Source organism: Falco naumanni, chromosome 9, assembly GCF_017639655.2.
Source record: "Falco naumanni isolate bFalNau1 chromosome 9, bFalNau1.pat, whole genome shotgun sequence".
Classification (NCBI taxonomy): domain Eukaryota; kingdom Metazoa; phylum Chordata; class Aves; order Falconiformes; family Falconidae; genus Falco; species Falco naumanni.
In genome coordinates, this window is record NC_054062.1 from 2,986,573 (window position 1) to 3,011,931 (window position 25,359).

The 25,359-nt window shown below is 49.6% G+C and overlaps 1 protein-coding gene across 1 annotated transcript in view; it reads left to right on the plus strand.

Moving 5' to 3' along the window:
- ASTN2 (astrotactin 2) overlaps positions 1–25,359 on the plus strand; it is a 354,822-nt gene that overhangs the window by 119,638 nt on the left and 209,825 nt on the right. The window contains exon 6 of the mRNA XM_040606571.1: positions 13,592–13,738. Coding sequence (XP_040462505.1) covers positions 13,592–13,738 — 147 coding nt within the window. The remainder of the gene's footprint in view (positions 1–13,591; positions 13,739–25,359) is intronic.

Below are 25,359 nucleotides of genomic sequence, written 5' to 3' on the forward strand. Positions count from 1 at the left end.
GTTTTCTGCCCTTTATTTCCCCATACAAAGCACCCATCAGACAGAAATTTCCCAGCCTTCCTCTTGGCACAAAGGCAATTAAAAGGAACAAATTCAAAATGAGGTCTGGGGCAGGGATTTGTAGACCGGAGTCCCTTCAGGCTTTTTTTGTGACTTAGAAGAACTGAGAAACTGAAATATCATTCGCAGTTTGAAATTAGCGTCCACATCTCCTCCGGCCACATCACTCTGGATGGCTTTTCTTTGGGACCCTCGGACCAAGTGCTTTGACGGAGGACAAGGGCGAGCCTTGCTGCTGCTGCATTTGAAAAATCACTGTCAGGAAATAGCTATGTTGGGAAGCAATTTAAAAATTCCACAGTGGGTCTGCTCCTTCCATTTGTTTTCCGTATTAAGCCAGGCATCAGCAGAGTGCAGCATGCCAGATAGATGCCTGCGCCCACCGCAGCAAACGCGGCCCCATTTGTTTCAATGATTGGGCATTCCAATAAATGCTTGCAATGTGTTTATTTGAATGTGAAATTACCTCAACACCTCTGATCAGCCTGATGATTGCACATGGGAATAAACACACATATGCAAAGAGGTGTCTTGCATTTATTCCTGCCGAAGAGCAGGGCATTCAATTTTTTGTTTCCTTTTCCATGTGTTTTAGAACCATGAGAAATTCTCACTGAGTTTAAAATGAGCTTTTGATGAAAAAGCAGGGATAGAATTCATGAGTTAAAGTTACTTGTAGTAGTACGAACACAGCTGTGTTAAGGGGAAAATGGTGTGCAAGAGAAGGAAGAAATTGGTTGTGTTGCAAACAGGGACAAAAGAAATGGTCCCGAAAAGTTGCTGGTGCAGGAGGAAAATTTCCTAAGTGCTGCAGTAGTTTTTTCAATGAGTTATTCTGAAATACTGGGCTGGGTGTGAAGGTCCTTGGGTACTTCAGAAAAATCACGGAAGTCTGGGTTTTCTCAGTTACCTCCAGGGAAGGGGGAGGCATGCGCTAGGTGTAGAAAACTGTTTTGATGAAAAGCAGATAAATCTTTGTGTTCCTGCTGCCTTGATGCCATTCCCTGAGAGGTCAAGTGCTCTGTCAGTCTCTCGAAGCACGCTCGTGCTGGATGCTGGGTACAAAGATATTCTTATTGACATATAAGCTGGCTTTGGGTTGTTTGTTTAAGCTTCCTTGTAGGGCAAATATAAAGGAATAGATAAATGGGAAGGATTCCTTTTTTTTTCCTTTGAATAAGCTGTTGTTCACCTGTGCAGCTTTGATGACTGGGTTTGAAGGGGATTCGGGAGGAAGAGCTGCCTCACACGGTTGTGCGGAGCTGGCTGTTAGATCTATGTTTGAGTTTCTGTGTTTGAGTGATGCTGCGAGAGCCCGGTTTGTTCATGTTCGGTGGTGGCTAACCAAGGGGATTGTCTTGCATAAAGTCCCCATTGTATTTCCCCTCCTGTCTAGCTAAGTTTTGCCATCGCTGCGTCCTTGAAAGGAATTTTCCATTATCCTTTGATTGACTCTTCTCTCCCTTGTGGAAGGAAAGCAATAGCTTAGTGGGAAGTCACAGTGCTAAACTCATAATTACAAGTTCGGCAAAGATCCATAATTGGACGAGATCGTAACTCTAATAGAGAAGGATGCATCGTCAGATACAGTTAATTCTTACAGTGATGTTCTTGTATCAATTTCGCCATGGTTGTGTGTCATTGCAGGTGCCATGAGATAGATATCGGGTCCGAGGAGAGAGATTGCTCCGAGTTTCTCTCCTCAGATTAGGTTCTGCAGGATTGAGTCTAATTACTGATACTGTCAAGGTGTTGATCCCAGCTGATGCAATGGGAAGTTTCCACTTAAGTGGCATGTAGCTTTGGTTTGACTTGGAGCTTTGTTGGAGCCAGCTGGTTTAAGTGGTCGTGGGCTTTGTTTATCTTCTGTAGAAGGAAGACTGCAGGTTTCGTAGTCCCTTGGCAAGGTATATTAGAGGGACATTCCCATAGGTAAATACTGAGTGAGTGAGAGCTTGCTCTGGTAGCTCAGGAGCAGCAGACCTCGTCATGCCTGGTTTTCAGTTCTGGAATACACGGAGAAGTGAATGATCAGTTTGGGTACAGAGGCAGGGATGGCTGAGGCATCACCTTCTGTGGTCCCAGGGTATTGCGCCGTGCATCTTCCCAGCTTCTAGGTCTGTGGGATCCCTTTGTGTTCCTGTCTTTGGAAAGTCTCCGGAGAAGTTAGAGGCGGGGAGAACGTAAGAAATCATGCAGAGGAGACTTTCCTGTGGAGTCTTGGTTCCTTGTCTGGTGTTGTTGGGCTCAGTCCCATCTCTGGGATTTGTGCTGGGAGAAGCAGCACTGGTCACCAGTGTCTCTGGGGAGCTGGCTCATGCCCAGAAGTGCTCTGTCCATACCTGTCTGCAGTGAGGCACCCCTTTTCTTCACCACAGCTCTGTGCCCAGGCCAGCTCTCCACCACCTACTTTCTGATGGATCAGTGTGACTTCTGCTCTGGATGGCAGCGCTGATGGCAGGGCTGGCGTGCATTCCCAAGGGAGCTGCCATTTGGACTTCATGTCCTGCTTTTACAAGTGGACAATTTTTTACTCATCCTGAGAAAGGCTGTCAGGCCACATGGAGGTGGGAGGGACCCTCAGCTGGGGCCAGCAATGTCTGGTTTGCCCCTTCCTCAAGATTTTCCGGGAATTAGAATATTCTTGCAACCTGTTTGCTACAGGTTTGTGCAGTTCAGGGCTCTGCTTGCTGTGGGGGCTGGCTCTCCCCTTTCCCACTCCCCTGGGAGAACTGGGAAGCACGGGAACCTCTTCGCATGCCAGCTGTGGTACATGGATGGCTCTTGTCTCCAGGGCTGTCAGTCACCACACATTTCACCAGTGCTGAGGTCTCTGTGAGAGGTAACCTGCCAGTGTTGTAGGGATGCTAATCCACACCCCCAGCTGCCCGTCACGGGTGATATCAAGCTTTGATACTTAGTTCCTCTCTTCTTCTGAGCAGCATGGGATGTGTTCAGTCAGGTCCCCCTCTGAGTTCAAGAGGAAAATATTAGCAGCAAAAAAAAAACCCCAAACCAGGGAGGCAGAGCCCATGACAAACCTTGCTTGCATCGTGCATCGCTCCTGCTCCATCCCCCTTGCTCTGGTGTGGTGTTTGCTTCCTGCCCAGCAAAACATATTCAGCTCCGGGTCTGAGTTGCAGCCCCCCACTCCCCAGGTCGCATGCCGTGCCTGCCCAATGGCTACTCAAATGGGGGGAAAGGGGGGGGGGGGGGGGGGGAGTGTGTGTGTGGATAAAAGAATGGGCATTGTAACTCCAAAGGCCGTACCAGGCTCCCTGCTGGCCCCCACGCTCTGTGCTGGCTCATCAAGGTCTCTGTGAGTTTAACGAGCCCCGCTGGCTCGCTGGTGGGGAGGGGGGGCATGAACAAGCCTCCCCCGCCTCCGTCTGCTTTCTTGAGCACTGGCACAGCTGCCCTGTAACACAGAAACGTTCCTGCTCTTCTAAAACCTCTTCCAGGAGAAGGTCTCTAAGGGTTAAACGAAGAGTAAATAAGCATAGCATCCAGTCTGCAGAGCAGATGCTGTTGCAGCTTCCTGGGTTAAGGGAAACTGAGGCAGAAAAAGTGCCGGTGTCGTACGGAGACCCTGTGAGGGGCTGAACATCCCAACCCCACTTATCTTGGAGATCTGGAGAGCCTCTTGCCCCTCCTGCAGCCTGGCTGCTGTCTGCAGCCCTGGGACCTGCCAGGGGTCCCCGCAGCTGCTGGTGAGCCACTGGGACTGGGGCTGATCTTGCTCCCCCCCCTCAGGCAGAAAGGTCAGGCACAGAGAGTTGCTGGAAACCTGGATACATAGCGGAGCGCTGGGTGCAAGCACGAAGCGATGCTGTTGGTACCATGGTGGTTGAGATGTGCTGGAGGGCCCCCGGCACCCTGACCCAGCTGGGATCTCCCGTTGAATGTCCTCAGCTGGTGGCTGCTCTTCAGGCAGGCTCTGGTACCTGCTTCAGCCTCACCCAGACCACCCCGAGCCCGCTCCTCCACACTCGGCTCTGGGATCGTTTCATCCTTCTGGGCATCACCTTTGTTGCAGCCTGTTAAAAGAGGAGAGGGGAAACATCCTGTGCCGTTTTCATGCATCAGTTTTCTTCAGGTGGTACCTTCCCACCCCAGCAAACTGCTGCCATCCCAGGAGAGCTCCCCAGCGCCTCAGAGAAGGGAGGGTGTGGTTTTGGGATCATCCTTGGCCGAGGTCTCCATGAACAAGGCACCCAGCTGTTTCCATAGCATGCGGTGATGGTTTAGACAAATTAGCAGAGTCCAATTATGTACCTTGGATTGGTGTCAGCAGCAAGTGTGTGCATGCGTGTGTGTGCCTGGCTGGCTGGTGAAGTCTTCTGAGAGCTGTTAGAGAAATGAGAAGCTGAGCTTTGATCTGCCTCTGTATTTGGTGTTTAAAACAAGGCCTTTTATAAGGGAATATTAGGTATTCGGAGTCTGTTACATATGAGGAAGCTTTGCTTTGATCCTCGCCTGTCTCCGGAGGCAGCAGACACTTATTATTTCATGGGGAACTAAACGAAATGCAGAATGAAATTTGGGTACCGTTCTCCGTGCTCTGCTGGTGCCCCTGGCCCTGCCGGGGCTGAGCGAATGCCGTGGGCAGCATGTCGCCCCGTCCCTGCTGTGCTCCTCAGGGAATCACCCTGCCATGTCTGCACCAGCTTCAGCTCGCTGTGCCGGCAGCTTTCAAATTGGGGGAGATGCTGTCAGGAATCAAACAGGAGACAAAAGGCAATAAAGCAAACATGTTGATTTGGGTTGCTTACAGTAGTAAGAGGGAATAATAGGTCTGTCCATGCCTGGTGCTGCCTGAATGTGCTTGGGGATCCTTCTCCCTCCCTGCAGGCACTGGCAGCCCTGTGCTGGCTCAGCTGCTGCCCATCCCCTGCTTGTGTGGTCGGTCAGTCCATGGTACAGCCGGCTGTGCCCCAGCCCCTGCAGCATGGGCTTCTCTGGGAAGGGGACACAGAGCCACTGGCTGCAGGGACAAACGGACAGGCCAGTGCTGGTGTCTGGCGCACACCCAGCTGGGTTGTGGCATGTGGAGCTGTGCTGCTCATTGCAAGGCCAGGGTGGAGCATCCCAGAGGGGACAGCTGGGGTCCCATGCAACCTAGACTCCCCAAATCTCTGGGGCTGAGATACCTATGTGATAAAAGTCTCCTCTTTACCTCCCAGAGCATCAGAGTGCATCCACCCCGCAGGCTGCAGCCCGTGCCCAGACCACTGCAGTGCCCCAGGGCAGTGGTGCAGAGGAGGGATGCCGTTAACTTCCAACCCTTCTCAGCTCTCCAAAGCTCCGTCATGGATGCTGGTTTTTCCAGCGAGCCAACAAACGTGGTGCTTTTGCCTGATGGCTTATTTTGCTCACAGAGCAAGCAGGCACTGCATCAGCACATAAAACCCACGCGGAGCCCCTCTCCATCCCTGTTGGATGCTGTCTGTCCAGCAAAGTTGTGTTGGTGTTGTTCCAGCAGCATCTTTGGTCCTGTAAGTCCCCCGTGGCTGTAGGTGTGAGGCTGCACACACGCTCCTGCCTGTGTCAGGGGTACTGAGCTTTGGGGGAGAGGGAAGCTGGGGAAGGTGGTTGCAAAGCCAGAGCAGAGGGGTCTGCAATTAAAGCCATCCTAGAGCCGCAGCAGCCACAGGCTGTTTAACTTCCTCGGACTGTGCTAGAGATAACGGCTTTTACATCTGTTCCTGGAGGCAGTGTGGGTCTTTCTATTTATTTATTTATTTTTTGATTGTATCTGATACAGCCTCAGCGAGTAATTGAGTGTTTGAGAGTGAAAAATTATCTCTCCGGCTTGGCCCTTATCTTGACAGCAAAGCAGCACTTTTAATTTAATTTTGTTCAGAGCATGTGGGTAACAAATTTCACTAATCGCTCTGCTGTCGCCCTCCGCATGGTAACGAGCCTCTTGTTTCCCAGGAAGCGGAACATAAACACGGTGCTGGATGCAGGCAGGAGGAAGGCGAGGGTTACTGCTGGCTGGAAAATGAAGACGCGTTTTGGTGCCGGTGCTTGGCGCGCCCGTGACACGATGGATTTGTCTCCTGGATGGAGCAGGAGGAGGAGTGGGAGGAGGCAGAGGGTGGTGGATGTCACGCTGTGCTGATGAAGCTCGTCCTTGTGCGGTGCTTGGCAGCAGGGGAAACTGAGGCACAGAGGGGATGTGCCCCAGCCCCAGGGAACTGTTGTAGAGCAGAGATTTTTAGCCTCACCCTGTTGGGTTAGTTTGCATCTATTCCAAAAATAATGGAGGGAGGGAAAAGATGAAAGATGTTTCGGTGCTTTTGGTTGGTTTTGGATTGGGGTTTTTTTTGGTGGGTTTTTTTTTGTTTGTTTGTTTGTTTTTTTGGTTGTTTTTTTTTTAAGCGTCTGGCTTTGTAGGTCCCAGGCAGCAGCCTGGCTCTGTCTGTGATGGGAGAGCTTGGGTGGGCAGCGTGGTGGAGGTCCAGCAGTGATGGGCGGCTTGCCAGGCACCGAGGCATCTCCTGCCAGGTCCTGAGCCCTCCCAGGCAGCCTGGCCTCCATCCCTGCTTTTTCCCAGTCTCTGAAATCAATTCAGCTGTCTGACCAGCCCTTCGCTCACCCAGCACAGTCCTCCCTGGGCTGTGACTCAACACGAGCTATTTCATAGATAATGATTACTTCTTTTTCTCTTCTTTTTCCTGTAGGAATAATGTTTTCGTTACACTGTATTGAAAATTGCTTTACCTCCTCCTTAAATTGAAGCCTTCCACTCAGATTTGCCTTTGTGTTTGTATATTGTAAAATTGGGACTCATTTGGAGTTTAAAACAAAAAAAAGATCACACCTTAATTCCAGGAGAAGTATTTCCATTGATTTGTGTGAAAGAAAATTCCAGTGCAGGCAATCTCTGCCTTTAAATATGTAACTGTTTCTTTAATGTGATTTTATCTCAACCGATTCAGCACCAAGAACATGAAAGCAAAACTGACTTCATTGATTTTAATTGTCCATGCCCAGAGAAATGCAAAAAATCTTAACAGTGCCGGGAGAACAAATTGGGTTTGCACAAATGCTTCCTTCCCCCTTTGCTGTGCCGGGGGAGGTCTGAGACGTGCGGGCAGGAGACTCTGCCCGTGGTGTCCAGGGCTGGAGGTGGTGACCCTGGAGGTGATGGAGCTGGTGGGTCAGCAATGACCAACATCTCAACCTGTGCCACCTTGGCCGTCTCTGTTTCCCCCCTTCCCTCTGCTGCCCCTTCCTCGCCCAGCCTTCAGGGCTTTTCCTTTCCCTCCACTTCCCCCCTTACTCTTCCTCCTCTATCCTGATTGAAATTTGCTGGTGTTGTCTCCCTGCAAGCTGCAGACACAGTGTTTTAGAGCAAATGGGGAGCACCACTGGCAACTGTATAAATAGGAAGTAAATACATTTATTCAGTACATGAGGCATTAAGATGCCAGGAGCACATAAAGAGCTGAGGCTCAGGCTGCTGGAGGAGTGTGAGAGCTCGCCGGGGCGAGTGCTGCAGGCTGTGGTGCATGCCAGAGCTCAGCCGCAGAGCCCTTCACCTCGCCATCAGGTCCGGCAGCCTGACCCCAACCTTCTGCAGTGGCCGTGCCCCTCCCCCAGCATCCTCCTCTCCCTGACCCATGCATGCCTCAGGGCTGCCTCTTCTGTAGCCCCCCCCGCCATACCTGGGGACACCTCGGCTAATTGCTAGTGGGTAATTCGTAAATGTGTAATCCATATGTGAACATTAAAACATAAATGTTCATTAAAAAAATAATCAGTATTAATCTTATTCAGCATGTGCTTAGCAAGATCAAATCCTCTATAAATCCAGAAGTGTCTGATCTCACTCTTCTGCTGCACAATGCAGCCGTCTTTCCTCTTCTCTTCCCCTCCCCGCCCGTCCCTTCTCGTGTGCACCCTCTCTGCCTTCTTGGAGGTGAGAGGAGCTTCCCTGGGGGTCTCCCCCAGCACGGGGGGAGCAAAGCTTCTGCTTCGGGGCTGATCCCCATCCTGTTGACTCTGGGGATGAGGCTGAGACAGCCCCTGGTCCAGATCCTGACTGTAGATGTGAGCACCTTCACTTGGGATTTCTTCAAGGCAGCGATGGAGAAGGTGCCTGCTCGAGGAGGGGCCGAGACCAGGCATTGTAGAGAGGACACATAATGAAACGCCTGCTCAGGCTCTCACCCAGCTGCTCAGATGCTGCTTGTGGGGGGTCATTGCATCAACATCCATCCCCTTCTGAGGGAAGTGGCTCTGGGGCAGGGTGGTCCATGAAGGCTTTGCGGGGACCATGGTGCACAAGAGCTGTGTCTGGATGGAAGGAGGATATCCTATCCCGTCCTATCCCATCCCATGTGTCAGGCGTGCTGGAGAAAGAGGGCCCATCCTCATGTGGGGGGGTGGGGCTGGTGCTGGTCAGGGAGGGGAGATGGGCAGTGCTGCTCCTTGTCACAGGGGTGCTCCGTGGCCAGAGCTGCCTGCAACACCACTGCTCATCTTAATTGGCATTTGATTTGAGTCAACATGATCTCCCACTTGTAAAACACCTTGAGATGTTTCTGTGTGTGAGGGTGTCCTGGAAACGCTGTCGTACTGTATTAATGAGCCTCTGCTGGAACATCGGGGAGGATCATTAGGAGCGCCCAAATCCTCTAACAAGCCAGCAACATTGGCATGCATGGGGAGCGGCGCAGGGATGCTGGGGATGCGAGGCAGGCTGCAGCGGGCTCGCTGCTCCGCGGGGGTGCTGTGGGTGCTGCTCACCCCACGCCGGGTGCTTCTGCATGCAGCACGGCACGGCGGCCGGGCGCTGGCAGCTGCGCCGCGCGTTGCTAAGCAGTTCAGGCACTTGCTGTTCTCCCGCCCAGTTTCCCCAGCCCCGTCTTCCTCGGGTGATAGAAATACATTTTAATATCCGAGTAGCCGTGAAACATTCTGTATTATGCTATTATCTCCGGGGGGGTGGGGAAGATTGCAAAGCACTTGCCGTTTAACACCCACATATGGCTAACACCATGGGCTGTGTGCTGATAAAGATGGGGTAATTAAAGTTTATTTTTTTTATAGACTAATCTCCCAAGCATGTATTTATGAGCCTGATTTAGAAACATCATATTACCAAGAGCATGGGATATTTGTGTTGCTCGTAAATCCGTGTGTTCTGAACATACCTCCCCCCCCCCCCCCCCCCCCCCCCAATTTAGGCAGCAATGCCAATATTAAAAAGAAACGAGCTCAGAGTTTTGTTGCTGTCGTCCCCTCCCCCCTTCCCCCCTTGTCCTTTAGGTGAGCAAAGGAAAGTATACAAAGCAGGGAGTAATTAACTGCACAAGGAAATGATATTTCAAAGGAGACACGGTGCATTTGGAGGGGCTGTTTGCAGAGTGTTTACACCAGTGGTTTTGAATTTATCTTCATCTTGCAGCAGGTGCAAATTCTTCAGGGGAATGTGGCGCTTTGCAAGCGGTTTCTGAGCTGTCTGCAGAGGGGACCGGTGTCTTCTCCAGGAGGCTGGAGCTGGGCTAGTTGGCACAGGTGTTAAATGAGAGAAAAAAAAAAATAATCTTGGGTGGGAAAGGTGGTAGTGGCAGGAACCCCTCTGACCACAGTCCTGGCTGCTTCTCTTGTCTTCCAGTTAAATTAAGCTGCTGTTAATTGGATCATTAGCAGGAAGCATCTGTGCTAAAATGGAGCAGTTTGCCTTTCCTTTCAACTTCTCTCCTTCGCTCTCACAGGCTGGGGGAAGAGGTTACTTCTCCCCAGTCAGAAAGAAAGTAATTTCTTCTTATTCTTCATCCCCATTGTGTGTCCTTGCTGCTTCTCTGCTCACTGCTCTGCCCGCTGCTCAGGCACAGGCTCCCAGGGTCTGCCCCCCACCCCCCCCACCCCGGACCATCGCTTTCCCCCCAGAACAGACTGGCTGAGCGCTTGGGCACCCACTCACTCTGTTGCAACCATCCAAAACACAACAGAAATTGGTTTAAAGGTATAGAGAAGTCATTTCAATATATAAAAGATTTATTAGGGCAGAGGGATCTGGGGAGTGAGTTTGGTCTTGGCCATGCCTGCTTCCCATCTGCCTCTTGGGTTTTTTGGACCCCACAAGATCCAAGCAAAGACTTGTGTTGGTTACTGAGGCTCTCGGGGCTCCTGAGTCCCATCAGCCATCCAGGGAGGTCTTGAAATCCCTCTCAAGCTTCCTCCTCTTCATAAAGCAGGTTGATACCAGCTTTGTTTGCTGGACCTGAGTTTGCAAATCTGCACTGTAAACACCTCCCTGAAAGTCTGGAGATGACGTGGAGGGAAAGAGTGAGCCTCAGCCACACAGAGCTCGTTCGCAGTGTTGTGGTTTATGTGGTGCTGCTGGTGTTAGTGAGCTGGGTTTGGATCTCCTCCCCGGGCCAAGGGTGGGATGGATCATTTTTGTCTCACCTCTTGAACAGGAGCATGAAGCTCTGGTGGACCCGCTGAGGTTGGTTTTGTTAGCAGTGGCTTGCTAAGAACACATTTGCTTGTGGTTTTAGAGGCCTGGCATGAAGCTGTTTATCTCCAGATGGGCATTTAAATGCAGCACAGAAGTGCTTCTGCTGGAGCATCAGTGGTCTGAAGAGCAGGCAATGGGATGGAAAACAGGAGCTGTGTCCCTTTATTTAAAGAACAAGGGAAGGATCTGCTTTTCCAGCAGCCTCCCTTCAAACTTGGCAACAAACTGCCCATGAGCAATAAAAAGCTGAGCTGGAAATCCAATTTCTGCTCAAGCAGAAGACCTGTTGTTTTGGTTCAGTTGGTCAAAGCCAATGTCAGGCGGTTCTAGAGGTCAATAATTAGTGCCATGGTGGAAACAAGCGGGGCGCAGGAGGCAGGGGAGCAGGGAAGGTAGTTAAAGGAGACTTGTAGCACATTGTCCCTTTCCTTGGACAGCCAAGCTCAAGCTCATTGAGCTGTAATGGGCTTTTTGCTCTTTTAAGCTCCTGTGCCCCTCTCAGTCATGGGGAAAGAAGCAGCCACATGGACTGATGGGGGTGGGAGCTCCCAGATTCTAATTCCTGCAGCTTCGCATCCACAGCAGGATGGTGAAAGCTGCCATCGTACCTGTGATTCAGGCTCTTTGTGAAAAGGGGATAATACTTGTCTAACTTGTAAGGGATTTGCGATTTAATGTTTGCAAAGCACTTTAAGACCCTGGATTGAAAGGTGATTTATAATGGTAAAATCCAGTGTTCTGTGGTCTATTGTATATTTGGCCATGTCCACTTATCCTAATGGAGGCTTTTTTCCTTTTTTTTTCCCGCCCCTCTTTTTCCTTTTTTGTGTTCGTGTAGTAACTTCAAGGCAACGCAGGGTTTGTGCAGGCCCAGTATGCCCAGTGAGAGGCTGAGTTTGCCTCCCGAGGAGGTGCTAACTTATGCAGATGATATGAATACAGATTGGGAAGAAAAAATCGGGATTGCAAGGTGAAGGGCACACGAGATAGGCAATAAAGCTGTGAAAAAGGGGTGGGAAGGCTGTTTAGATGATGCATGCATAAGGAAAGTAAAAGATGCTTCATAAATAATCCATCTGCATACTCCTGGCGGTTGTAGTGATGGGTGTGTTTTCCAGCGCATCAACCACTTCTCCTGTCCTGCAGATGCTGGTTGGAGCATCCGCTGTGCAGGCTCCATCCTGCAGTAGGGGATGCTTCGGTGGGGCATGCTGCCCTGCCTGGAAAACACAGGTTGGGCCGAGCGTGAGATCCCTGCCTGGCACCAGCATTTCTAACAGCAGCTTCGGTCAAATTACAGGGTGTGCAAGTGCTAACCTGCTGGATGTATTTCCCGTTCAATTTTCAGACTGATGCTTTTTAAATCTCGCTTTGCTGATGAAATGGCAGGGGCCAGGGGAGCAACAGGGGGGAGGCTGGATTGGCTTCCAAAAATAAGTAAGTGTCCTCACCTGAATCCTGAGCAGGGACACGGTCAGGTCTGCCAGGAACTCGCTCATCTCAGCTGCACCGTAATAAAGTGCACGGTGCCTGGGGTTAATTGCTGGGCTGTGCCCTCTCCTTGGCATTGCCATACTCCCCAGGTGGTTTTTATTCAGGATGACAAGCACTGGAGAAGGGACCTGGCTGCTCTGCAAGCTGTCTGTCATTAGCCTTGAGCAGAGCAGAGCACTGCTGCGAGGTGTCGGACTAGGTGGCCGTAAGGGATGCGGTGCAGTCGGAGCAACGGTGGGGCAGCCCCAGGTCCAGAGAGGCTGGGCAGGGAGCGAGCAGTGCTGCCTCCAGGGTGCAGGGTCCAGGGCTGCTCCCTTCTCGGGCAGCGGACATCAATGGAGGATGTCTTATTTCAACATGTGGATGCTCCTGTCCTGTGTCCAACAAGGGCATCTGAATCTCTTGGGGCAGCCAGGTCTTTTCTGATGAGCCTGTATCGCCCAGCTTCACCCCCTTCCTTGCAGTTCAGGGGTTGCTCTCTCCCACCCAACTGCAGTTGACAGTGATTCAGTCATCTTAATATTATACTGCTCCATGAGGTTACCCCGTGGGTTTGTACCTGCTGACAGCCTCTCTAGACATGCAGATGCTCAAGCTTCTCGTTGGCTCGTTGACTTTTGACTAATGCTTCAAAAAAAGCCCAAATAAAATAGAAGCCACCAGCCAAGCCTGGCCAATCGTGCAGGTCTGAGTGGAGCTGTGGGGTGATGGGTTTCTCCCCAGCCTCATGGGCTTATTTCATGGTGCTGGCATCCCTTAGCCATGGCGCCAGGCACGTGGCCATCACGCTGAGGGATGGGACTTTGAGAGTGACCCACATGTGCCTGCTGGGGACCAGGTGGGCTGGGTACCTGCTTCGGCAGCTGGCTTTTGTGTGTCAGAAAATATAGAGCTGCTTTGTGGGAGATTTCTTTGCCTGACAGAATAAAACTTGTTTTGCAGTATCTCCTGCCTGTCAGAAGTGCCTGGCTCTGTAGGTCGCTTTGTTGTTTAGTGTAGCCCCCTTGTGATGACTGAATATTGATATATATTTGTGCAAATGATTAGCGCTCATTGGTGCTATATAACATCTACAGGTGTAGATTTCTCTTGGCATTAAGTGAAAGCAAACAATGCCACAGTCCAGGCAGCCCTCAGATTTGGCTTAATTATTCTTTGTAACTTGACAGGATTTGCCAAATAAACCAAGGCTGGCAAGAAGTGCTGGTGCCTTCACTGGGGGAGCCTGGCAGGAGGAGGGCTTCCTAGGGTGAGGGCCTGTACAGGGCTCTGAGCAGGTTTCCTTCCTCCTCTGGGAAAATATAGTCCCCAAGATGGATGTAACTGAATGAGTGGAACGGGAGGAATGTTGAAAACCCAGCCAAACAAAGTGTGATGGGAATGATGGGGTTTCCAGACCTCAGGAGCTCTTCCAGTGCTACCAAGCTGAGTTTTTGTTTTCAGTGCCTGCCCTTCCCCAAGGCTGGGGCTCTCCTGCATCCACACAGGGAAGGGGAAGGCCAAGCAAGCCTCTGGTACAGCTTTGTCTTGTGGCCACCCACCCCTCTCTCTGCCTTCCAGGTTCGATGAAGAGCCCTGTCAACAAGACGGCGCTGACCCTCATTGCAGTCAGCTCCTGCGTCCTGGCCGTGGTGTGCGGCTCCCAGCTCTCCTGCCCGCTGACTGTCAAGGTGACGCTTCATGTACCTGAGCACTTCATCGCGGATGGTAAGATCCTCTGGGGCCTTGGACCCCACTGCCCCACCTGGGTGTGTTTGGGACATGGGGTTCCTCTTTTTGAGAATTGCCCTGGCCGCATTCAGCTGCAGGGATACCCCTTCCCAGAGGAGCAAAGCACATCTGCAAGCTCAAGGCCAAAATCTCAATTGTGTCCTTTATTACTGTTATTATTATTATTGCTACTACTACTGCTCCTTGTGTCTGATGGATATTCCTGTTTTCCTCTAAAGTCGTTGATGAGCCCTGGGAACCTGCACAGACAAATGTCCTCCTGCCCTGCAGCAGCAAAGCTGCTCATCCCAGCCCCTTGCAGCAGTGCAGAGTGAAATTGCTAGGGTTTGAGCAAAGGCAGAGATGCTCTGAAAAATTAGACAAGGGCTGCTGTCACTATTTATTGTTTTCTCCAACTGGGCTCCTTGCATTTGTTGTGTTTCACTGACCTTTTCTTTATAATGTGCAGTGAGTGTCAAGTGCAAGTTTTCAGTAACATGAGGGCAAATTTCATTTTCTTCCAGCAGACGGGACCCATTATTCAGTCGGTTCCAATTCCTCAGCTCCTGCACTCATCTTGCTGCTTGGGGCATGCGGAGGAGGCACTTTTTCTCTGCCAGAAACATGCTGCGTGGAGCCAGTGCATCACCACCTGCTGGGGTGTCCCAGCATGGTGAGCTCCTGTACAGCCTCCCACTTTGGGGGCTGGGATGGAGGGCAGCTCTTGGGGGGGATTAATATTTTGGGGAGACGTAGATGGTTAAAGAGGTGTGGTGGCGTGGCAGCAGTAGGAGGTGGTGGAGGGGGGGCTTAGGCTATCACCCTGTGGCGGGGAGGGACTCACCAGTGTGTTTGAAGTGAGATTAAGCCCTGCTAGGAGTGGTTTCTCCTGGGCTGTGACATGCATTCGTAGGACATTACCTGCACTGCAACACTGATGGAGCACGTGCTCTCCCCAGCCCCACCACTGACCCTCGCTGCCTCCTTAACCCCACTTCTATGTCTGCACCCGATGGTGCTTACGAGACGGGTGTTGTGTGCAGTAGGCTGATGCCTCCATTGCTGGTGGGTGAGGCTGCATCTGCTCTGATCTGCTGACTGGAAATCACAGCCCAGTCTCCAGGTACGTGGGCAATCCCAGCCATCAAAGCTTCATCCCTTAAGGGAAGAGGAGGTGAGCGTCTGCTTTGTGATCTCAGATTGGAGGGACGGGACGTCGGTAGAGGGGAGACATGAAAACAGCATAACTTGAAGCAAGGGACTTGTCTATGCCTTGACCTGTTTCTAAAAGGCTTTAAGGATTACTCAGGCTGCACATAAATATCCTGAAGTCTTCACAGATGGTTATTCTGAATAGCTGGAGAACAGAAACTGGTTTTGCACTTGGGAAATGAGGCTGCTGCAGTGTTAACTCGTGTCCCTTCGAGATGGACACTGGCCAGTTCCTCACTTGGACCGGGAGATCACAGTGGGTTTTGGTACTTGCTGAAGGTCAGCCAGGAAGGCAGTGATGGAGACAGGACCTCGGCATCCTGCTTCTGGCCCAGGAAGACAGCGTTTCCTTGAAAAAGGAAATAAAACAAAATGCAATGTGGCTCTGTAGAATGAAAGTGAAAAGCTGAGCCTGTGCTTGTCACCGGGAAGGGGGTGGCGATGCAAATTATGCAAATATGGAGAACACTCGAATGGAAATGACAATGAAATACCAATAAAACAGATTAATATCCTTGAAACTGGGGGAAATGGGATGATCTCCAGTCCTGACTTAATGACTTTTCCGAAGAGAAAGTGGCAAGAGGACTGGTGAAAACGGTTTGGAAAAGAATTAAAATGAGCTTTGTAATGAAACTGTAAAATATAATTACAAACTGTGAAAACTTTTTTAATATTTTTTATGAGAAACAGTCAAATTCTTCACATAGAAGCAGCCAAGACGTTTTGCAGTGGCCATCACTTTTACTGAAATCTCATCATTTTATGTGATGGTGGAGTCCCTTGCCTGGGAAGAGAAAAGCTCTTAAAGTTGTCCCTTCTTTTTGAATAACAACAAATCCCAGGGTGGCACCCAACTGACAGCAAAATATTATAAAAAATTTAAAGACATCGCGGAACTGAGCTGTGTTGGGAAATTTTAATGATACCCAGGAAGAACGTGGCTCGCTGTGCTTGCAGCAGCTTGGCACCCAGAGTTTTACACTGATGGAAAATAGGGGACTTCTTTTCCCTGGCCATCTCCTGGGTGGGTTTAGATCTTTTTCTGCCTAGGTGCAAAAGAGGGTTGGTGTGGGCATCCCCCTGTGAGCCAGGCGATGGCAGAGCTGATGTCTTTGGCCTGGCCGAGGCTGGGAGCTGTGATCAGTCTGAAACCAGCCTCGCACATGGCACCTGATGGCGTGCACCACATCTCGTAAATGCTGCCGTGCACTTAAATAGTCTGGTTCCCAAAGCTGTTCTTTTTTGTATTTTGCACAGTGATAAGGCAGGCTCTGTGAGAAGGCAAGGATGGTGCATTCATGGGAGATACTCCCATGTGAAAGAAGGGTACCCTCTCGTTCCTTTTTGAAATGTGGTATTTCAATAGATGCCAGTAGCCAAGGAAAATCTTAAAGCGGAGCAGCTCCCAACACCTCTGCAGGAAAAGCCAAACAAAAGCAGAGGCTGAAAGAAATCCCTCTCCTAGCAGATGAAAACTCATCTTTGAAGGAAACTTTAAATAGATGCCAGCAAGCTCCAGCGCGCCAGGAGCTAAAGCCAAGCTGGGAAAAGGAGGAGGGGGAAAAGCCCCACCAAATGCCTCCAGCCTCGGAGGAAAGCAGCTTTCCCCTCTGCAGCGAGCAACAGCGTTAGAGAAAGAAGCTCCCAAGCCCACTGAAGTCACTGGATGGGAAAGGGGAGGGGAAGGACTGGGACCAGAAGCCAACTGGCAGCAAAGGCTGAGAGGATACGTTCCAAGCAGCAGTATTAATAACCAGCCTGTCTCTATTGCCCTTATTTCTCTCTCTCGGTTCGTTTTCTTTCTTTTGTTCATTTGATGTCGTTCACCTGCCCTGCTCCTCTCCCCTCTGAGCAATTACTGGCTGGTTTGCACAGCTGCCATGCCTTCCTTTCCCAGGGCAGCCAGACCCAGGCAAGCCTGGCAGGAGCTGGCAAGGAGGGCTGGGGTCTCCTGCCTCGGTGGGACAGGTCGGTGCCTCTAAACCTTCTCTCAGGGTGTGCTGGTTGTAGCATCCTCTCCCTTCTGCTGCTCCAGGGTGTCATGTTTTGGGGTAGCCTCTGCCTCTGCTGAGCAGAAGGCATCACTGATTTCAGAGATGGCTCAGATTTATAGAAAGAATAGTAGCGGCTTTTATGACTATATGGAAATGCAAAGCATTATTTAGAGGACCCTTTAGCAGTGTCAAAGGGGGAAGAAAGGAAGGAGAGTCCCTCTATCTGAGTAATAAAACCTGTTATGAATATGTGAGCCACTCAGCTCTATGCATTCAACAGTAGGGTTGGGGGTTTTTCTTTCGTGTAAGTAATCATTCAAAAAGTAGAGGTACAGCAATGGGAGCGGCTTGCACGGAAGGCAGGGCTGGAGAAAGATACCCTAGAGGACTCAGCCTGGAGCATGTCCTTGCTGCACAACAGTTTGAAATATAGTATCAATTAAAGCTTCCCATTTTTACAGCCTGCAAAGAGGTTATATACGGTGTGGGTGGATGTTTGTATCTGGGTACTTCAGTAGGAGAGGTAGGTGAGAGCCTCCGGTGCGTACAGAAGGAAGCACGAGCTACATTTAGCTAGGGGCTTGTAGGGCTTTGGTTTATAAGTGGAAATAAAGCAAAGGGCATAAAGCAGGTTTCTGTCACTTCAAAGACATCTCAGGGCATTCACTACCTCCTTCCCCCCTCTTCTGAGGCACATCCCAGAGGAGATGTGGTAACCCCTCTGCCTGGCACCTTGCTGAGCTGCAGACTGGGTGGTTTACGGAGGTCAGCGAGCAGAGGCACCGTGCGCGCAGGCACGGTCCTCGCGGTGGGCTCTGCTCCGAGCTGCCTCTTGGGCTTCAGCCCTCCTGCAAACACGCATCAGTTCCCCCAGGATGAACACTGCCCTGCAAGCAATGGCGGGAGGAAAGCAAACCCTTTCGCACCCCGTGCAAAGCCAGGAGAGCGATGGGAAGTGGAATTGCCACTGGAGGCCATGCTGTGGGGTTGAGGGTCTGGCAAGATGGCAGAGATGGAGGAAGCTTCTTTGTGGCTTTTTTTTTTTTTTTCTTTTAAGCTTCATGCATCTGTGTCTGCCTGTCTGAATGATGACATTCTGTGATTATCACACAGCTGATCGTTAATTGTTTCATCTCAAGATTATTTCCTACCTTACCACCACCGCTGTTTCCTCCAAGACGCTGGTGGAATTGGATGTTCCTATTAGCAGCTTGTGTTAATTTTCCCCAGAGACTGCTGGAGCTCTGCAGACTGCAATTGTTGGACTCGCAACAACTTCTCATTTTGAATTTAATTAAATATGTTGCTTTAAATTGTTTGCTTTTGACATCTCCTGCTCAATCTTCTGCAGCCCTCAGAGGTGACCAGGCGTTAGCTTGTGTCCTCAGGTGCTTGTCTGTGCACGTGCTCAGCCCATGTGCACGTGCAGCCACAGAGAAATGAGCAGCAGGAGGTGGGAACCCAGCTGCCTCCCCATCCCATTTCACAGCAAGGAGAATCTGGAGCTGCTCTTTTATTTACATGTGCAGCACCCCAGGTATATAGCAAAAGGACGGAGGAAGGGATCTGATCTCAAAAGTATCTCTCTGAGCTTTCAGAGGGATGCTGCCACTGGGGTCCCCCATGTTCTCCAGCTGGTCTCAGCCCCCTGTGAAATCAGCAGAGGGAATTCGTTGGCTTAAAACAAGTTTTTTCTTTTGCTGTTTTCTGCCCCCTGGAGCCATTCTGCCACAGAGGTGCCTGGTATGCTGTACAGAAACCTGGCTCGGGGCTTTGGCAGAAGCAATACTCTCCTGTTGCAGACTCAAGGCCACATCTGGCTGCTCTGGACCCTGCGTGTTTCTTGTAAGGTGGCCATGTTTTGGGGCAGCTTTACAAATTGCATTTAATTCCATCAGCTCTTAATCACCAGGTCACCTCTGTGTCTGCATTAGAGCTCGCTCCTGTTCCTGTGCCTGTTTGGTTGGCAAGAAAGTGTGAGCAAATGGCTGCAGCGCTACCAGACATGAACTCTAAATATTAACATCAATTTATAAACTGTATCAGCGTGGATCAAAGGGATTCCGAGACGGTTTTACGGTGCGAATGCTCTTTGCATGAAGAACTAATAATATTCTGGAGGCTGAAGTACATCATGTTTATATCGTGCCTTTGACAGGCTTGTGATCCTGCGCTCAGCTCTTCCCGGTGCCAGCCTGGCTCCCCTGGCCATGCGCCTGCTGCCAGCGCGCCTGGCTGCCGGGACAGCTCGGCTTGCAAGGGAAGGCAAACGCCTCTTCCTTTCTCCTTTGCAGAATTCATTGGAGTAAAGCCAGGGCAGTTGGTATTGGTATTTGGATGGTGTCAGCAGGGGCTGCTTCAGAGCTGGGAGTTCCTGCACCCGGAGAGAGGCAGGATGTGCCCGCCACTGGGGAGGCAGCATCTCCCGGCACCTGCTGAGCTTCTGTCAACACCGTTTACCCTCTAATTTGAGAGGGATGGTGAGGGAAGACTGCAGTAAGGCACAATGTCTTTGACTAACTAACCCTGCTCCTTTCCATAGATGGAGAGATGCAAACACTGACCTGCATCTGCAGGATGAGGCCCTGTGCGCTTGAAGCATGGTGGTGGGTCCCTCCTGAGAAGCTGGCTTAGGCCACGCTTGCCTTCCAAAAAGAATTAATGGGATACCTGCAGCAGCAATGATGCAGCAATGCAGTGAGGATTTTTGGAGGCTGCAGAGCTAGGAACATGCTACTTCACTTTATCTTTCTCCCACCAAGTGGCATTGCTGATCTGCAATCTCTTGGCGAGTGGGTGTTAGCTTGCCTCGGCCCCGTGGCATATTAACTTTGCACTGGCTGCCTCTTGGTTGTGTTTGCTGCTGCCCTGGGAGGATGTTTGGTCTTGCAGCTAGCTGAAAAATCTCCATTCACCCACACTTTGTGTTTTTTAAAGCTTAGCATAACTTACCTGTCGTATACATTGTGATGTGATTAGATGTAGGCTGGATTTCCCCAAACCCTTGTCCAGTATCTAAAGAGCATCACTGAGAAAGAGCCCCAGGCTGAGTGTGGGAGTTGGGAGATAGGGAGCATTAAGGAGTCTAATCTCCGTCTCAGCCAGTGCTGGCCCAGATAGGACAGAGATGTGCTGTTACTAACACCTGCGCAATTATATTCCCTAATAACGCCATGGGAGATGTCATTGCAGTGTGAGCTTGACCACAAGGCAGGGCCCGGGAGATGGCATCTGGCTTGGGTTTGGGGAACGTTGGCCAGGTCGTCACCTGCTCTATAAAGTTAAATGCGTGCGTTGCTTGTCAGTTCAGCCCTGGCGAAATCAAGACTGACTGCCAAGAAAACCCAAAGAAAGAGTCTGTCAGAATTATCAAGAAAGTGCAATTTTACACTTAAACTGTAACCCTGCTCCTCCCACAGGAAAGACGCTTCTAGTCTTAGCTGTAATTACATACAGATTTGCATCACTAATTTGCTTCTGCTTTGCCAGAGTGAAAAAGCTCTGGCAGGACTGACAGTGTTCCTAAGGGGCTGGGGTCTCCAGGTTTGATGGTCGGCGGGTTGGGGACCACTGGCATGAGCAGCCCACGGCCACGCAGGCAGTTTCTGTGCTGACAACACATCCTTAAGCCAAGCCCCGTGGACGGTGTAAACTGTGTGCACTTGGGCTGATGGAAGCGTAAAGTAAAGGTGTGTCTCCAGGCTTTTGTTTAGTTAGAAACTTGCTCTTGTAGCTTTCTGTTTAAGCATTTCGTCTTGTGCAGGAGAGAAACCATTTGAAAAACAAGATGAGATGGATAGATTGGATTTTAACCTGGTGTGATCCTATCCTTGGATTCAAATTATAATACAGAATTAAGAGTTTGCAGATTTTCAGGTTTTCCAAAATTACTAGTTTTGTGTTGAGCGGGAGAGGGGTGGTAAAGCTGAACACCACCTTCGTCTGTGGGTGCAATCCTGCACCAAGCCTGGTTTGCTTGCTTAGGTCAGTGTGTCCTGGACATCCAACATCTGTCTGCTTCTTCTGCACTTTCTGAAGAACTTAAGAAGCAGTTGTTTTCTTTCCCTGGGACCAGGACAGGAGAGTGAGAGCCGATCAGTGGAAAACACTGATAAGGGAGGAGTTGTCTCTTTGGGAAATGTTCTTTGAAGTTTAACAAGGAAAAAACTCCAGTCCTCTAAAGAAATCAAATAGGGGTGTTCTTTGTACCTATAGAATGGAGCAAGAGGGATAATCCTTCCTCTAGTGTTTAAAAAAATATCTGTAACAGGATTATAATTGTATGTTAATATAGCAATGGATACATTAATAGCAACCTGTAGCGTGACCTCCTGTAGCTTTCCAACAAAAATACTAATTTTAGATGAAAAGGAATTTCGTTGGCCAAGAAACAGTGAATGGACCAAAGAAGACAAAAAGAGCGGAGAAAGGAAGAAACAGACATTCTTAAAAAATATATATTTTTTGATCTTTCCCCTTGGAAAAAAAGAGAAAGGAAAAGCCAAACCCTTTTGGCTGCCTTTTGGGCGCTTTGTTCTTTTCCCTTGTTAGATATCTCTTCTGAGCTGTTTTATCCTTATGTGTTTTGGAAAATGATTTTTGAAATGTCAAAACTTCAAGCCTCTTTTGTCAAAGCTTAAGCAGTTTCGCTGAACTTGGAAGGAGACCCCAGCATAACAGACATGAACTTTTGATGCTGCCTTAACTGAGCTGCCTTTGATCAGGGTTGGAGAAGGAAAGGGCAGGTGGGGGAAACACATGCATACAAAACCCCAAACAAATCAGTCCCCCAAAGGGCTACCGGACCTCGTGGAGCTGGGAGGCGGTTGTGTAGCGATGTACTGATGTCCTCCGTGGTACTGCAGTGTTGCTCTCCAGCATAGACTGGCCCATAAAGCCACCAGTGCTCGAGGGACGTGTCCTGCTGGGGGGGGGGGTTCTGGGAGGTGGTGGTGGGTGGAGAGGTGCTGCTTTGTTGCTGTATTCCCGTGTTTGGTTGATGATTGCTTTACCCTGAGACCTCAATGTCTCTGTTTAAGGGAGATTTCATCCAGCTTTTTAGCAGAAAGCTCAAAACTTGTGGCTAAGAGGACACCTGGGAAGGGACGGGGTTGGCAGCAGAGGACAGCAGGGTGGACGGCCTCTCCGAGTGTCTGCCGAGATCTGCTCCCCAGGGTCCACAGGCAGTGACTGCAGGTGTGCTTAAGGCTGGATGTGGGGGTCGTTTGGTGGGGTCTGAGGTCCTCAAGGCAGGCTTTCAGGGGGTGGTTCAGAGTGGGGTCAACCCCCTGCTGCCCTGGCAGTGTGAGCCCCTGGGGTTCCCCATCACCCCCCTTCCCTCCTCCTTGATTTTCCTCCATTGAGAGGCTGCGCCTTGGTGAAAACAAGCCTGGCTGGTGTTCCCAGCAAGCTAAAGACATTTGAAACAGCTTTTGCTTAGAAAATATTTGTTCTTGGTAGTTTCTAAAAGGATTTGATACTCAACCTGCCCTTTCTGAGCTTTTCAAGATGGTTTTGATAAGTGTGCATTGGTGACTTCTGAAAACTGTTTCTTGTGTGTGGATTCTTTGAAAATAAAGAGAAAACCTGTGTGAAAAGGCTTTGAAATCTTCAGAATTTTAGCTTTCAAAATATTTGTAAAATGCCTTTTCCTGTTGTTTTTTTCCCAGACAAGCTACAAAGGGATCAAGGTTGGGATGTATGTTTGTTTGTATTTTCAATGGGAGTGAAGGTGATGAGAGTGTCTGTGAATGTATCTAGAAATCTTACCCAGCTGAGCTGCAACACACTCGGCTTCAAAGATGTGAGATGTTTCTTTGCTGGAAGTTGTCCCTTCCCTTCTAGGAAGGAGGGGATTAACTAAAACCTTTAGTTTCCCCAGGTTTGGGGTGGTGGTGGCTTTATTTTTTTTAATTTGGTTGGGTTTTTTTGTTTCTTAGACTGAAGTAGACAGCCTCTATTTTACACTGAACTCAAATTCAGGGATTTTAGATTCAGTTGTTTTCACCTCTGCCACACCACTTTTGAAGTTGAGGATGATTTCTCACTCAGACTTAGTGAAATCACAATAAGTCTTGAAAACACCAGGACTTTTCTTTTTTAAGTTGCTTCGTGTTTGGGAAGGTCTTTCTATACACAGAATATGGCAAAGCTTTATCAATTTGCAAATGATTTCAAGCTTCCCAATCGTGGTTGAACATGGATGCCAAAATTCTGCTGAAAGAGATGCTATTGGCTCCTGGCCAGGTGTCACATTTTGGTGTTGATTGAGGAGGCACTTCCACAAACAGGTAGTCATTGTGGGCTTTTTTACACACCCAACAGCAAATAGGCTGGATTTTCCAAAGGAAATGAAAATCTGGCAGCAGTGTCATGAATGCGCTTCTTCCTCCTGGAGGAGCTCAGCCTGGTGGGCTGGTGGGGAGCTCCATCGCCCACCCCGACCATGAGGTCCTCCCCTCTGTGTAGCAGCTCCTGGGCCAGGATGCTCTGCCAGCTCAACTCACTCTTGTCGTTATGAATAGTAATTACATGACTATTTTATGTCTGATTTGCTTCTGTTACTTTCAGCTTGGCTGTATTTTAACTAGAAGTGGGGTTCATTAAGTAGGGATTTAATCAAGAGCTGGTGGTTTCACTCTTCAGTCTTTGGGTGCGGAGGGAGTTGCCTGTAGCTGAGCCTCAGAATGTGCTTACGTGCCTCCCAAGCCTCACTCTTTTTTAGGAACTACAAAAACAAGGAAGAAAGCAAGATGGACAGGTAACTACATAGATACGTATGCGTAAATGGTAAACACTCCCAATGGGTTCTTGATGCATTGCTGGTTTATTTTACCAAACAGAAATAGTTATTATTGGTATTTAAAGCTATCTTTAAATATTCATGGAAAAGAATGATAATTAGAAATAAAATTACGTGGCTCCAAGCTACTTTGTGCTCAGCGTTTCGATGCTTTCCACTGGTGCTGTGGAGTTTTCCCAGCAATTTACTGCTGCCGTGTGTCTGATTGAGATGTATCCTGCTGCCTTGGTGATGCAGGCTCCTGCCTTGCTGTGTCTCCAGAGCAGCTGGATCCCGGATGTCTAATTTTCATTTGCTTGAACAGTCAGTAGTTTGGCAGCCTCCATTGGCTTTGAGCGTAGAGATGCGTCTGTGAATACGTTTATGGTATATAAACAGTGTAAGTGTAGAAGACTCAAAATCATGTGAAATTAGGGCCCAGATTGGTATGACGCTGAGACTTCAGGATGCCTGAAAATGGGGTTACTCACTAGGATGCTTGACTTTGGGATTTAGTTATTTAATCCTTTGCATGGATAATGTGGTGGAGGATGAGGTTTAGAAGGGCTCCTTCTTGCTGAAGCATCAGTGATTCTCTTCAGAAGGAAATTAGGAGTTAGCGTTCAAGCAGGTTCATGCGGGGTGGTTGCTGCTATGTTTTTTTCGTCTTGCTATTTTAATCTCCTGGGCTTTCATTGAGCTAAAATCTTATGCAGTGCTTAGAAAGATGATGTCCAAGTCTTTTACTAAGTGATACAAGCCCTAAAGTTTCTTGAAAATATGCCCTGGATCTGTAGATTTGCTGTCCTTGGGTAATCGCTAAGAAAGATTTCTATCTTCACATGGTTGCAAATTTTGCCCACATTTGCAAGTCCTAGCACTTCATGGAAGGGTGGCTCTGGGTTCCTGGGCTATCTGGCAGTTCCCCTTGCCCACTGCTCTGTGAAGGTTTCTTCTCCCCTCGTTTTAGAGGCTTTTACCTGGGTAACTTTTGAAAAACACCACTCAATGGCAGAGGTTTTTTGGCTCCCCTCTCATCTGTGCAGCGCTATTACGGAGGCAGTCTTATAATCAATGTAATTGAAGATCAGAGTTAATGAGGACCTCTGTGCCTACAAAATCCCCCAAGCGATGCTGGGCCTCAGATGTTAGATAAGGAAATGATTGGGCTGAACTGAAAATCTATTTGGCTAATTAGATGATGCATATTCCCAGATGCCAATGGGGAAAAATACATTTCACAAAGTAAAGAAACATAAGAATTTGTAAGAAAAGATTTTTTGGCAGGAATTCACTTCTAACTCTCAGGAGGGAGAGGGTGAGGGAGTGTCTCTGATACGAGACCAGTCGTACGAGGAGTTGTGTGTTGGGGCAGTTCACTCACCTTCGACAACAGCTCTGAAGTGGGAGCAGCCCACGATGCTCTGCCCACCCGCGCCCTGAGCCTGGCATCCAGGCGTCTTGTGGACACCACTTGCACAAGCTGGGGAAGCGATGCTGCAATCGTACGGATCAGGATAATTACAGTTGTCCACATTTCTGCAGAGATCTGGGAATCAAATCCAGTATCCCGTGATGCTGGGTACGGGAATGTCTGAGCATAGGAGCGTTCCAGCTGGCGGACCACT